The sequence below is a fragment of the Danio rerio genome, chromosome 6, assembly GCF_052040795.2.
Source record: "Danio rerio strain M-AB ecotype USA chromosome 6, GRCz13ab, whole genome shotgun sequence".
Taxonomy (NCBI): Eukaryota; Metazoa; Chordata; class Actinopteri; order Cypriniformes; family Danionidae; genus Danio; species Danio rerio.
The window spans coordinates 29669192-29683459 of NC_141026.1; the positions used below are offsets into that span (position 1 = coordinate 29669192).

At 37.9% G+C, this 14268-nt stretch overlaps 1 protein-coding gene across 7 annotated transcripts in view; it reads left to right on the top strand.

The window, feature by feature from the left end:
• Positions 1-14268, top strand: part of crocc2 (ciliary rootlet coiled-coil, rootletin family member 2) — an 86104-nt gene that overhangs the window by 62685 nt on the left and 9151 nt on the right. For all 7 annotated transcript variants that reach the window (XM_087257285.1, XM_087257284.1, XM_087257281.1 and 4 more), the window contains 11 exons: positions 805-948; positions 2493-2731; positions 3852-4011; positions 5013-5180; positions 5266-5650; positions 5863-6014; positions 8208-8328; positions 8434-8597; positions 11066-11317; positions 11409-11597; positions 14118-14267. In XM_087257285.1, coding sequence (XP_087113411.1) covers positions 805-948; positions 2493-2731; positions 3852-4011; positions 5013-5180; positions 5266-5650; positions 5863-6014; positions 8208-8328; positions 8434-8597; positions 11066-11317; positions 11409-11597; positions 14118-14267 — 2124 coding nt within the window. The remainder of the gene's footprint in view (positions 1-804; positions 949-2492; positions 2732-3851; positions 4012-5012; positions 5181-5265; positions 5651-5862; positions 6015-8207; positions 8329-8433; positions 8598-11065; positions 11318-11408; positions 11598-14117; position 14268) is intronic.

Sequence of the window (14268 nt, forward strand, 5' to 3'; positions counted from 1 at the left end):
TGAATTTCACATAAAAACCGTTGCAGTCTGTTTGGAGACATGAACGCACCACACACACTAGACTGATCTTTATCAGAATGTAAATTATGACCAAATTAAAATGTTTTATTTTTAATACTATTGTAGCTAAATTGTTGCTATTATTGTTTCTCAGTAATGTAAGTTATCCCTTTTGTGCTGTTGGGGATTTTTTTAGCCACTCTGGAGTGATTTTGAGTCTTAATTTGGCCATATTTTTTTCTGTGTTTCAGCTAGCGCAATGCTTTTCGGTGATCATGGCAATGTTAAAATAAATCTGTTATTAGAAATGAGTTGTTAAAACTATTATGATTAGAAATGTGTTGAAAAAATCTGCTCTTCCTTACACAGAAACTGGGGAAAAAAAATAAACAGGGGGGCTAATAATTCAAAGCGTTAAATGATTCTGACTTCAACTATATATATATATATATATATATATATATATATATATATATATATATATATATATATATATATATATATATATATATATATATATAGTTATTCCACATTTCATTGAAACAAATTTTTTACTGAAGAGTGGAATAACAAGAAGTCAAAATCATAAATTGTTTAAAAGTTGCTGGATTGTTGCAGATTTTCGATTCTGTTCACATCTAATGTGATGCAGTTTGAGAATCTGTCTGAATTTTGCATGATACGATAAACTGACAATGACTTTAGTGCTATAGCCAAAACTGTAAATATTTAATTCCACTGTAATTTGTGTAGATTTATGAAAAAAAAAGTATCATAGTATTATATTTGTTTTTCTCTCTGTAGGACACAGCTTCAGGATTGCAGGCAGAGCTGCATAACCTGCGGTCTCGTTTTGAGGAGTCTCTGAGTTCTCGTGAAGTTTCAGAGCGCAGCTTAAATGAGCAGATCAGAGAGCTGTCTACGCAGTGGCAGGGGGCTCACCAAGAGGTCACACAACCTGATTCACATTCCAGTTGTTCGCTCACAGAAACACATTTATCATAGAAACATACAACCCAGGAGAGCTGTGTGAATTTTGTTTGTGCTGGTGCCAAAGAACCAACGTCATGTAAGCTAGGAGAGAAGACAGTTTATGTTGGGCCGTGAAGCAGTTTAGGGCCTGCAGGAGTCCAGCTTGTACCTACCAGGGGCAGGCCTGTGTAGAGCCATTTAGCACACATTCATGTTGAACTTGGCATTGGTTACTGTGTTTTGAGCACGCTCCAGGTGCCACCAGTTTGACTGGTCAGCACACGTTTGTGCTTGTATTCACGTGTGTATACACTTCTGTCTTTAAAGCTCAAGGTCAACCTTGGGAATTGACCTCAGCACAAACCTCAGACCACAGATTTAGCTGTTTGGACAATCTTTCCACAAGCACACAAGGCGAAATGTGACTCCATGTGCTGTAGTGAGATGGAAAGATGAGAGAGAAGGATGAATTCTCAATTCTTGTTTGATTATTTTCTTTAATCCTCCTCCAGAAAATGACAAATTACCAAGAGATGATAAAACCATGTAAAGAAATGAAAGGCAAAGGCTCTCTCTGTGATATGAAAAGTAAAAGCTGGAGTCACAAATAGACAGGTGCTCTCGGTTTTTTTTTTTTTTTACTATGATGAATTACTTCTCAATGGATTCACCGCCCCAACTATAATACAGATGACTTCAGATGACTGTCTTGCTAACTTAACCTTCCTATCACCGAAATTAACCAGTGTAGACTTGGCACAGGCGTATTTCTTTTTAAATTAGGATTTATGAGAAGAAAACATCTTGTGTGGCCTAGTGAACTTACACACAAACCCACACACATTTTACACACCAGCATCTAAGCATGCTTGTACACACCGCCGATGTTTCTCATCATAGCTGCTGTGTGTGGCAGACTTTGGAGCATGTCCTGTCTTTCTGTTTTTCTTCTCCCTTTTTTCTCTTCACATTCTGGCTGCATTTTGGGGAGAAAAATGCACCGTAAAATGATTAGCTGTAGCCAAGCAATTACCAGAATGTGGGTCATATTCCTGTGTGTTTACATGGCCGAGGAGTTGCACCCTGAGCGTATCTGATGAAAGTGTTTGACAATTTGAACCATCTCACATGCACTAAGAACACCTTTTTAAGTGCACAGTTGAATGTGGCCTCAATTCCTGCGTTGAAAGAAGGCAGAGCTCTTTGGATGAGCCTGATGCTCACATGCTTTGAGAAGCTGAATGGAACAAGGCTGTGGAATTTTACTAATAGGCTGTATTTCCATTTCATTCATCTCACGGAAAATTAAACTGAATTGTCCTCAGCTTAACAGTGCCACGTAAGAAATACAACTGTTAGAACTCTTCACTTCCTCTGGATGTCACATCACTAAACTTCTGTACCTTACTTTAAAGTTACATTTAAAGTTATCATCATTAAATCTTAAACCATCAATCCTTTTGTATTCAAAGAATTGTTTGGCTTAATTTCAACTTCCTTCTTGTCTTTGTCTTTTTCAGGCAGAGCGTTTGAAGAGGGAACTGAGTGAGGTGGAGGAGAGCAGAGACACTGGTCGTAAAGAACTGATCGAGGCTCATCGAGAGCTGAGGGAATGCTTGCAGGATAAAGATGAGCAGCGGCGTGAGGGCTTAGACCTCAAAAGAGCTTTAGGGGATGCTGTGAGAGAGAAAGAGGCCATCAATACTTCCAATCATGAACTTCGAACAGCTTTGAAGAGAGTAGAGTTTGAAAACAACAGGTTTCGCATTTTCGTCTTGATCAGATACTAATCTTCTGTGTTACATGACTGATCTTTATTTGCTTGACCAGAAGAGAATGTGATTTAGGGTGCTTTCACATCTGTAGTTCGTTTCATTTGGTCCGGACCAAGGGCAACAATTGCCGTCTTTTGGGTCCTTTTCACACCACACTGATAGCTTTGGTCCAAACCAGTTAAAAATAACCAAAATGCAGTCATCTGACAAAACCCACAATACTCATTGGCCAGATGTTACTAAACAAATTTCCTAAACTGCTTTTCGATTGATCTGAATTCACACGCGGGAAAATGCCAATGGAACTCCCGCAAGCAAACAAAAACTGGCAGACACAAAATGTCGCTTTTGACTATGGAGGAGCAACTGCGCTGACTGATTGTATCCCTGCTCATAGTATACTTTATAGTTTGTATATATAACTTTAGACAAACTATACATTTTGAGAATGAAGCGTGGCTGCGCCTGAAAAACAATGTTTTGATGCATTACAAACGGCAAAGGTGCATCGTCACTTTAGGAGGAGGCATGAATTAATTAAACTAAACTGTGACATGGTCATCTTCCGGAAATATTATCAATGATCCATCAGGTTATGTTTTTCCCTCTCTCTTTCTGTTTAAAATGGTGTGTAAAGCGCTGTCAACAAATATTTTTCCTCCACACTCCATAATGCACAGCGCATCAGCCTATAGCAGCTAGATTAGTACAAAAAGGCACAGTACTTTTTGCGGTTGGGCCTGTTTTAGTTACAGGGTTTGTTTGAATGCATATCGAGACTACCTCTTCAAGGAGTTCTTGGTACGCTTTTTTGGTCCATTTTTTTTTTGCTTTTTGTACTCGAGTACGATTGCTACATGCACACCTGTCCAAACCAATTGCACCAAGAGGAAAAACGAACTCTAGTGCAATTCAACCAAACTAAATAAGACAGGTGTGAAAGCACCCTTAACTTATTTATAGAAAAACATAAAATGCTCTCAAAGGCATAGCCTAAATACAGCAAAATACAAATGGCCAGCATTCCCTGTAAGTCGCAGTTTCTTTATAAAATGAGCATCATAAAAATATATTAATGTTCCTTTTTTTGTATATATTTATCAGTTTGAAGCGAGTTGGAGAGGAGAAAGACCAGAGGCTGACAGTGTTAGAAGAGTGTAAGTCCTCCCTCCAGCAGGAGGTGCTAAAGCTGAGAACCAACATGCGCGAGCTTGAGAAATCTCGCTTACAGGCACGCAGAGAACTACAAGAACTGCGAAGACAGGTCAGGACTTGCGAAATCAATATTTTTTTGGAGTTTTTTTTTTTTAGTATATTAACAGTAAATTCTGATTCTAAATATCAGAACAAGTGTTTTTGTCAATCTATTGTTAGTAGTTTAAGTTAATGGCAAACAGTGAATTTTTTATTATTAAATTGATGTTTAATGGAGCAAGGAAATTCTCAGAGTATATCCTATGATATACTCTTCTTTAATTTTGTCTGTTTTTTCTTTTTTTGTTTGTTTTTTAAAGGGGTGGTCCACTACGATATCATATTTTAGACCTTAGTTGTTGTGTAATGTAGCTGTGTAAACATAAACAACATCTCTGAATTCAATACGCTCAAAGTTCAATGCAAAGGGAAACATTGGCTTTTACAGAGTTAGCTTAGAAAAGCCTACAGCGAACAAAGTTTGGGAATACAAAAAATGCTTCAAAGTTAGTGAGATCACAAACGCTTCAGGTTACGCACATTCACAATGCGCATACACCCCGCGCAGCAAAGGGCGATGCCCAGAGGCGCTGGAATGTTTAAGCAGAAAAAGCTACAATGCCGTCCGAACACTGCTATTTCAACAAAGGTTGTTCTGTTTTTGGTTTTGGGCTTTCAAAGGACATGGGTCAAAAAGAGAAGTGCTTACAGTTTAATTTTAATTGTGTTTCAGAGAATTATATAAAAGATATAGCTCTAGCATTTGACAAAGGACAGCTTCTAGAAACTCTACCAGTTCAGTGCAAACCACAGTTATGATAAACTTGCCTAATTAACCTATCAACCTAATTAAGCTAGTTAAGCCTTTTAAATGCACTATAAACTGAATACCAGCATCTTGCTTAATAACTAGAAAAATAGTATTCACTGTCATCGTGGCAAAGACCACTGTTGAAACTTTCAGTGGAGGGCTGATCATTTTGAATACAACTGTACATAATGTCCAGAGGAATAAAATGTTGTTTTACCAGGTCAAAGTAATGATCTGAAAAATGATGTGTGAATGAGCAGGTGAAGACATTGGAGGGCCAGTGCGCTCAGCAAGGTCAAGAGTTGAGTGACATGCAGGCCAGACTGACTCAGGAAGAGCAGAGAGAAGAGGAAATGAGAAAGGAGACCTTTACCCTTAGACAAAAAGTACTGGAAAGTGAAGCTGGAAAAGAAGCGGCCCTGAAGGAGGTATACCAAACAACTGACATAAATTGATCCATACACACATACAATAGCATGCTTCAACAGCTGGAAATGCTCTGTGTGTGAACAGGCAGCAGGTTTGCAGCGTCATATAGCAGAACTGGAAGAAGCACATCAACAGGAGAAAGAGTTGCAGCAACAACGGGATGCCAGTCTTCAGGATAGCCAATTGAAGCAGCGTGAAGAGGTTGCACGCTTGGAGGGGGCACTGCAAGAATCTCAGGCCCAGCTCAGGGAATTTGGGCTATCGGTCAATCTTGCAGAGGCCCGTGCCCAAGGGCTGGAAGAGCAGCTAGCACAGAATGATGCCAAACGGAGAGATCTTGAGCACAGATTGAATGTTCTCAATTCTACTTTGAGACGTACACTCGGATCCAGGCGTGGAAGGCAATCACCCACGCCTGGGGAACGAGGACGGAGCCCCTCGCCATGGAGAACTCGCTCACCTGTAAAAGGTAATGTATTCTTAGTCCAATAATGAATCAGGTCTCTGTAGCAAAGGTTAGTGTAGAGTTAAGAAGAAGATCATCTCTCATATTACAAAGAATTGTTTTCATCAAGGCTATTAGTAACTTCAAGCTTATTAAACAATGTGCGGCTCTAACTTACAAGGTTCTCTTGCTTACATGTCAGATGATTTAAATGAAAACTGTGTGTATGCCCTCAGGTGAAATCATATCAGATGAGACTGGGGTGGGTGGGTTGCCAGTGTGTTCTCTGTCCCCCTCCCGCAGGGAAGATGGCGAGTTGGATCTGGATGCAGTTCAGATGTTACTGCATAGCTTCCAGCAAGAGCTCAGGGACACACAGAAAGAACGGGTACTTGACACCTTTACATCAGCATAAGGGACACACATTCACCATTAAAAAAGTAGTCCACATCCCTATACTGTATAGTGGATAGTTTGATTTAAAAGTAAGGGATAATGTGCATCCAGTCGGTTGTTATCACAAAATAAAGCCCGACAGGCTTATCGGCAAGGCAAAGCAGCCTTTATGGGCCGATCTAACAGAACATGCTTTTTGCCTTGAGAGGTGACTTTTTTGAATGGTTTACTAATGGCCACAAGTGTTTTGCTTACAGCTTCTTTGCCTTCTGTGCTTCTGTTTTTGCCATTGCGTGCTGTCAACTCTTGAGTGGAAAAAGTGGCTAAGTCAGTCACCTCTTTTATTCTCCAATCAAATGAAAGCAGAGGTGGGGTTTCCATTGAATGTTTGTGTTGTCAAGATGACTACAGAGACTTTTAAAAATGGAGAAGGGACTTCTACATATATAACAATATTAACAGCATCACACTTGCACAATGCGCAGCTGATTCAGTCGTTGCCTAGTTATATAAATAGTGCACAGAGCTTGTTTTTTTTCTTGTCAACAAAAAAGCCAGTGTGGTGCGCCGTGCATTTTTGCAATGTAAAAGCATGTGATCGGTGTGATCAGCCCCTTATTCTGCAAAAACAACTGCCTAGATAATTTAGCCTGGTTATTATAAGGCTATTTTCCATAAAACGTAAATATAAGACACAAAAAATTGCCCTGAGCTGTAAAAGTTTATTAATTCTATAATTAGTTTAAGGCAATGCTGAAAAAAATGCTGAATGGAGCATACACCAACCAATGCATTATTCAGTGTCAGGATGCCAACCATAGAGGCATGTTGTATGAGAATGAAAAGCTTTATTCTGCAAAAAAACAACTGCCTAGATGTACTTTACCCTGCTTATTACATGGCTATACCTGCCATAAAACCTAAAATTAGACAAAACCTCAACATCCATTCTATAAATACAGACAAAGCTGTTAGAAACGAAAATGGCTAAATGTAGCATATACTAACCTGCGTATTATTCAGTCACAAGATGGAGCCAAACAGTTAAAAACAGACCTCGCACATGGAATGTCGCAACTGACCAATCAGAACTAAGCATTCCAGACAGCTGTATTAAATAGACTATTTTAACCAGAACTATTCTAAACTCATCTATTTCTTTAACTTATATAGACATGGCAAGGAAAGCCAGTCCAGATGTTCTGGAAAAAATGCATACAATTGTTTGGCCTATCCTAATAGCTTTTGTAGTTCTGTTACATCCTTTGAAGGGCCATGAAAGCTTCCCCCTGTCTCAGCAGGGTGTTTTCACACCTCTAGTTTAAAAAAAAAAGTCAGAAAAGTGGGTGAGCAAGTGGGCACATTTATACTGACAACTCATGTCTCCGAACATATCATCTACTACATGTTTGAATTATGGTTGGTACCACAACGTGGCGTCTCTCTGAACAATGTAACAAGTAAAAAAAATCTTCAAAGCTATATCCTGCATATCAAGGAAGTCAATCGCTAAAAAGCTAAAAAGCGCTAATTGGTTCAAACCAAGTCTTTCGCGTGAATTAATGAACAGATGTGCTAAAAACTCAACGACATCACTTTATACTGGCCGATACAGACAGCCAATCTCCATGCTGGAATTTACACAATGATCTCATCGTCATTACGTAGCTTCAACGTTTCTTTTATTAAACCGGAGGAACGAGTTTGCTCTAAACAACGCAAAAACAACCAATTTTCAGTTGTTAGATAAATATATGTGTCCTAATAGTGTTTTTAGCAGTGTGGGGCATATATATGACTGTCAACATCTCCAAAACTTTTAAGACATGAAAACTTTGTGACCCATTCCAAGTAACTTTTAGGGAATGAAAAATTTGTGATACATTCCTTGTATCTTCAGAAAAACCCCGAGAACATCGTTTAGGTTTTTTTTTTTGTTGTTGTTAGTTTTTTTCTAGAATACTACAGGTTTGGAACAATGTATTGGGAAAAGATGGCAGGAACTGGAATTTCCTAAGTTTAAAAATAGGATACATTACAATACACCACCTTCTTATACAAACCATTGACAAAATTATCATTACCTCAATCAGTAAATCAAGACAAATAAGAATGGAGGTTTCCAAACAATGGAATGGGTAACAACAACAAGTGTTTTTCTTTTCCTCTGAATGTGTGATTTAAGGATGAATCACATGCACAGGTCCACAGTCTCAGCAAACAGATAGAAAATCTGCAGGCTAATCAGGAGAGAAGCAACACATGTATACAGATGCTGAGACAATCTATCAGAGAGCTGGAGGAGGGTAAGCATGAACTGTAGCCTGACAATTAGGTATACACTGTTCAGTGATGACCAGTTTGTGGTTCTGTTTTTAATTATCATTGATATGTGGATGTGTATTTGCCAGGAAAGCGTGAGCTGGCCAAACATTTAGAGGGGATGCAAGCATCACTCGTTTTACGGGATGAGGCAGTTCAGCGTGGAGAAACACAGAATAGGATTATGAATGAAGAGTTGGCCAAAATGAAGAAAAGCCAACTGATAATTGAGACCGAGGCCAAAGCACTGCAGGTTAACACTCATACATTCTACACCTGCACAAAGATGGTTGAGAGATCATAGCAATTATTACCTCATTTTAGCCACAACGATTCACACTATTGAAAACTTGGCAATTAAAACTTTAAAAAAAAGAAAATGACCTTATTGCACAATAGAGGCTCTATTTCTTTCCAAACTAATTTTGCTAATATAATAATAACATTGTACAAATTAATATTGTCATGAATAAACTGAAAAAAGCCCTCTTAAGATAAGGCAGTTAATTTCATTTCCTCAAAATAGCAATGTGCCAAAAATGCGCCTTAACACACCTCCTTTCTAGACTGGCATGCCCATGACTCCACAAAGTGGTGTAAATAGATTTGCTATTTAAACAATGTGGTGCAAAACGAGAAAATTAGGCTTGCGCTGGTCTGAAAATAGCAACAAAACGTATGACAGGGCCATGGTCTATCTCCAAACATCTATTTGGTATACATGTATGATTTTAAAAATCTTTAGAAAAAAATGAATAAAACTGTGTAAACTGGGGTATAACACTCCCAGAACCCATGTGGTGTGCTATCTCACTCTCATTTAAATATTCTAAATGTATAGCTTGATCAACCCCATTGCCTTAATGGGTAGCTTGGTCTGCCCCCACCAAGCAAGTATTTTCAAGCGTTCATTGGCACCAAGGTTATTTTTTGTTAACAAAAACTAAAACCAAGACTAAAACTATTAGTCAAAAATATTTTGTTAACAGAAATAAAATAAAAAATGCACAATTAATGAAAAACTAAAACTAAATCAAACAACAGTTACTAAAAACCCATCATAAATAAGCATTAATAAGCAGTCATTCTGAGGCATAAAACCTGATCTTTGACTCATAAGAGAAATCCCAGTGATGGCACTTTAACAGCCAAACACGCAAGTCAAGCACAATTTTTAATGTCATGAAGTTGATCTGAATTCTTTATAAATTTTTATTTAATTTAAACTGCATTTGTTTTCATTCCTTTCACTTTGCTTTGGTAACTGCCATTACTAAAAAAACTAAAACCATTATATAAAAAATAAACAGAAATGTGTTCACAGCATAAAAACTCAACTAGAACTAACAAAACTATTATTGAAACTAACTAAAACTAAACTAAAACATGGGTTCTGCAGGCTTCACAGAGTCAATTTTTTAAGATCCATACACAGGACTTTTTTATCATATATTATTGTATAATAAGTTCTTTCTTAGCCACAAGTTTTAAATAAATTGTCAAAACAAGCAAACCCTGGTTGTATGCATACACATTTCACATACAGATCATACAAATAAACTAAGAGTGCTTTCACACCTGTGAATTAATTCATTTGTTCCGAAACAGGGATTAAAATTGTTACAATGTTGCTCCTTGTTCTTGGTGCAGTTCGCTTTCACATGGCAAAGTTTCTAAACGGACAAAAAGAGCTAAAACAAGTCACGTGTGAGTCCCACTCAGCTGTTGTCCTTATTTTAGTTTATGGCGATGAGCAATAAGACATTATAAGCGGAAAGATGTGCTTTTATTTTGAATGGTGACACCCACAGACATCGTCACCAGACATAAATCAAAGGTAAGACTCTCACATACAGAGCCCTTGGCTAGACTGCAGTTCAGTCAATGTTCCTAACAGATAAACAGCTCTCGTTAATAGTTCAGCATGCTTTCACTTTCTTATTTACCATGAAACGCACATTTACTGGTAGGAATGACATCCCATCCTACTCATAATTCTCTCTTCATATTGCCATATATGGATATTACATATCCATAATACACTGTGATATAGCCGGGCTCGGATTGTGTTGCTTTCTCACTACAATCGATCCGCTCCAGAGTTCGTTTCAATTGAGCCGCGACCACCTCATTCAGGTGACCTTGGACCAATTGATTTGACGTGGATCTGAGCACAATTGCTGGTTTCACATATGCCAAATGAACCACACTAACTGGGCAAACGAGACAGGTTCTGAAACAAAAGTCTATGGTGTGAAAGCACCCTAAATGTACGCACAACTGTCTGTCTGGGTCAGTGTCCATTCCAAATATAGACTATAAATACACAGTGAACTTTTAAATATACATTATTGTAAGGACGATAATAAACCATATTGGTAAATAGAGTTTTGTTAAAAGTTCTTTTGAAATGGATTGTTGGTGATTGGATGCATGTTGGCCAGATTAGGTACCTTTTTATGGACAAAGGAAAATTAAAACCTGTTTACAATTATTTAAGACATACAAGGCAAACTTTCAGTGAATTTAAGACTTTTTAAGACCTAAAATTTAGTTTTTGAAATGTAAGACATTTTAAGACCCCGCGGACACCCTGGAAATATACAGCTTATTTAAAAAACACTACTGAAAGAAAAGCACATTTAAAAAATCTATAAAACCTTGATTCACACTCCACAATAAAACCATCCAAAGAGCTTAAAAGCATACTGTTGTATTCAGGATAAGCTTGAACGCTCCCAGGCCTCTGAGGAAAGTCTGGAGGCTGAGCGTCGCCGCCTGAAGGAGACCTGTGAGGCTGTGGATGCTCGAGCTGCCAGGCTAGATCTCAAACGGAGAGGGTTGGAAGGAGAGTTGCAGCGTGCCCAGCTCAGAACCACAGAGATGGAGGCAGAAGCCAGCTCACTCCAGGAACGGCTTAACAACCTCCGCAGAGAGCTGGGAGACAGTGAAGAGCGTGCTGCTCTCCTGAAGGTGTGTGTGTGCTGTCTAAAAGTACAACAGTTTTATCCAGCAGTCATGTTTGAGCAATATAATGTAATCAGTTGTCCTAAATGTACTGTAGGTTGAATGTGAGAGATTGGCAACTGCCTTGGCACATAAAGAACTGCAGGAGAGCCAGCTAAAGGACAAGCTGCAGGCCTTGACTGCATCCCTGACTGACAGCAATGCTTCTGCGGGAACAGCACGAGATCAGGCTGTCCAGCTGCAGCGAGCTCTCTCAGCCAGTGAACATAACCAGAAGATGGTGCAGGTAAGTGCAGGTCATATGGCATGTAAAATATTGCTGCTTGATAACTGCATTTGTGTTGTTTGTTGACGTGAAGTTGCATTTTAATTGTCACACATGACAAAGATGAATATAACTGGTATTGTCAACATTTAAAATGCACTAAATGGTTAAACATTTATTTGTCTTACATTGGCCAATACTCAAACTGTCCTATGGTGTGATTGGATCAAGCATAGTTCAAAAAACAACAACTTTTGTAAATCATTAATAAATACCTTTGCCATCCATTCTAAAAACATATGAAGCTCAATATTTTGTCACTGAAAAATCATGTTTTCTGGTTAACTTTTTTGGAACCACTATAAAATTGTTATGTTTGTTGTCCTTTTGGTTAATGAATATGTTCTGCAAGTCATGGAGGAAAAAAACATAACTTCATATAAAATCAATAGCAATGAATGAAGATAAATGTCAGACAATTGAATATAAATTGTTTTCAAGCTATTTGTATGTTAAGAGTCATTTTTATTTTTGCTGTCACACCACAATGTCCGTAAGGTTTAGTTCAGTAAAAATGTATTTAAAAAGAGAAACAATTGATAAGCTTAGCGACTTCTTTTGTCTCAAACATCACACTTTAAACTCTGAAAAATATTCAACAAAAATTGTTCTACAAAACATTTGTCAACTACCCGTTTTAAAGGTGCCCATTTTAAACTACCTGAGTTAAAAGTGCAGTAGGTGATTTGCCTAAATGCTACCGGTTAGCATAATATCTTTGAAACCTCTCCTCCGTCCAAAGCCACGCCTTCTTATATCATGAACACACATCTAAAAGAAGACAGACACCCCCTAGATCATGTCCTTTACCAGTTAGAAAACTTTATAGTACTCTACAATTCTGAACCAAAATCTGTATTTTATCTAGCATGTTTTCAGTTGTGTAGAAAGCAAAACTTGTCATAATGTGCAATATGTCCTGCATGCAAGGATCGCTGGTCTCACTCTCTTGCACGCTTTGTCCTAAAGTTACTGTATGCTTAGTGCTTGGCCGGCGGAGTGCATATTCAAAGCAGCATAGTAAATGATATAGAGACCACATTACAGGTTGTCAATGTAAAAAACAAACCAATGTAAATATAAAACCAATTTCAGCTCTTTAAAGCAGGCTAGGCAGAATATTGCTATTTACTTCTGTTTTGTTGTTAAATTAAATAAACATTATTAAAGCTGTAAAAGAGCATTAATATAATAAATTATAAAGAATAAAGAGCTAATAAAGAGCAAAAACTGTTTGCCTGAAAATTTCAGTGGCTGAGCAACACTTCTGTGCATATAACCCATTCATAAAATAACAAATTCTACATAAACTTTGTGTGACTAAAATAGTTTTGAAACATAACATTACCTGTCTAAAAGAAATCCTTTAGCCATGGTGTCATCCTTCCTCCAGCGTGCAAAAGTAACTCCAATATTGATTCATGATTTTAAAAAGTTTTGATACAGCATTTGTTTTTACAGCTGTCACTCATGTCCTCATGCGGCGGATCTGCATAGTTGTACAAATCTACATTTGTTAATTGACAGTTTGGACTACTTAGAATCAGAATTATGGGATTTATCAGCCCGACAAATTTAAATTTGATGAACTTTTTTGTCTTATGCCTTTCCCAGAATACAAAAATACATATGAATACATTTAGATCATTACTTTAATCATTACTATTGGAATGTGAAGAGACTTTCAACCAGACAGTGCAACAAAAATATTTATTAAGACAATCATCTACTGCACCTTTAACAGACAATACTCTCGGCAATACACTGGCACCAAAGGTCCTACACATCCAAACTCATACACCTTGATGAGACAAATTAAACCAAAGGCTCTTTTATAAACACTGTCAATCATTCATCTTCATTATAAAGTCACAAACAACGTTATTATGTTCATTGTGGTTCAGCCACATGCACAATTATGAACGCTCCTGTTTTAATCTCACTTCACCTCAGCTTTAATTGAAACCCCACAGATCATCTTACTACCATAGCCACAATGTGTAATAATTTATGATGTGGTTTTATAACTTTTCCAGTATTTTTCATTTTTTTGGACGTGTTTACCTTTGCTGTCGCCTGTTCCCTGAAGGTGCTGGATGACTGTGCAATAAAAAAGCTGGACTGAACTCATTCATTTTTTTCTCCAACTTCTCTGGAGGGCTTTTAAGGCTTAGTATGAGTCTGTTTTTTAAAGATGCTGTACAAACAAAAACACTGCGCCCTCAGTGTAAATCTTTTTTAGTTTGCTTGAGACATGCCAGCTCTTGCCAATAAAAAAAAGGTCCAGAAGAGGAAAAGAAACAGAATGTGGGGAACAAGAATAAAAAGACAGGGCATTGGTAGTGAGGAAAAGTACAGCTTCATCATTAAAACTGAATGTGGGTGTTTGATTATGCATGTATGGGCTGATGCCTGTTCATACTTGTCTCTCTCTCTCTCTTTCTCTGTGTGTGTGTGTGTGTCTGTACGATGTGTGCATAGGAAAAGTTAGATAAGACACGAGAGGCTCTAACACACAGTAGGAAGCAAAATCATGACTTGAGTGAGAGACTGCAGAGCCTGCAGAGAAGCCAGGAGGAGTGTGAACTCAAGGTCTCCGAACTGGACAAACAGACACGTGTCCTGCAGGAGG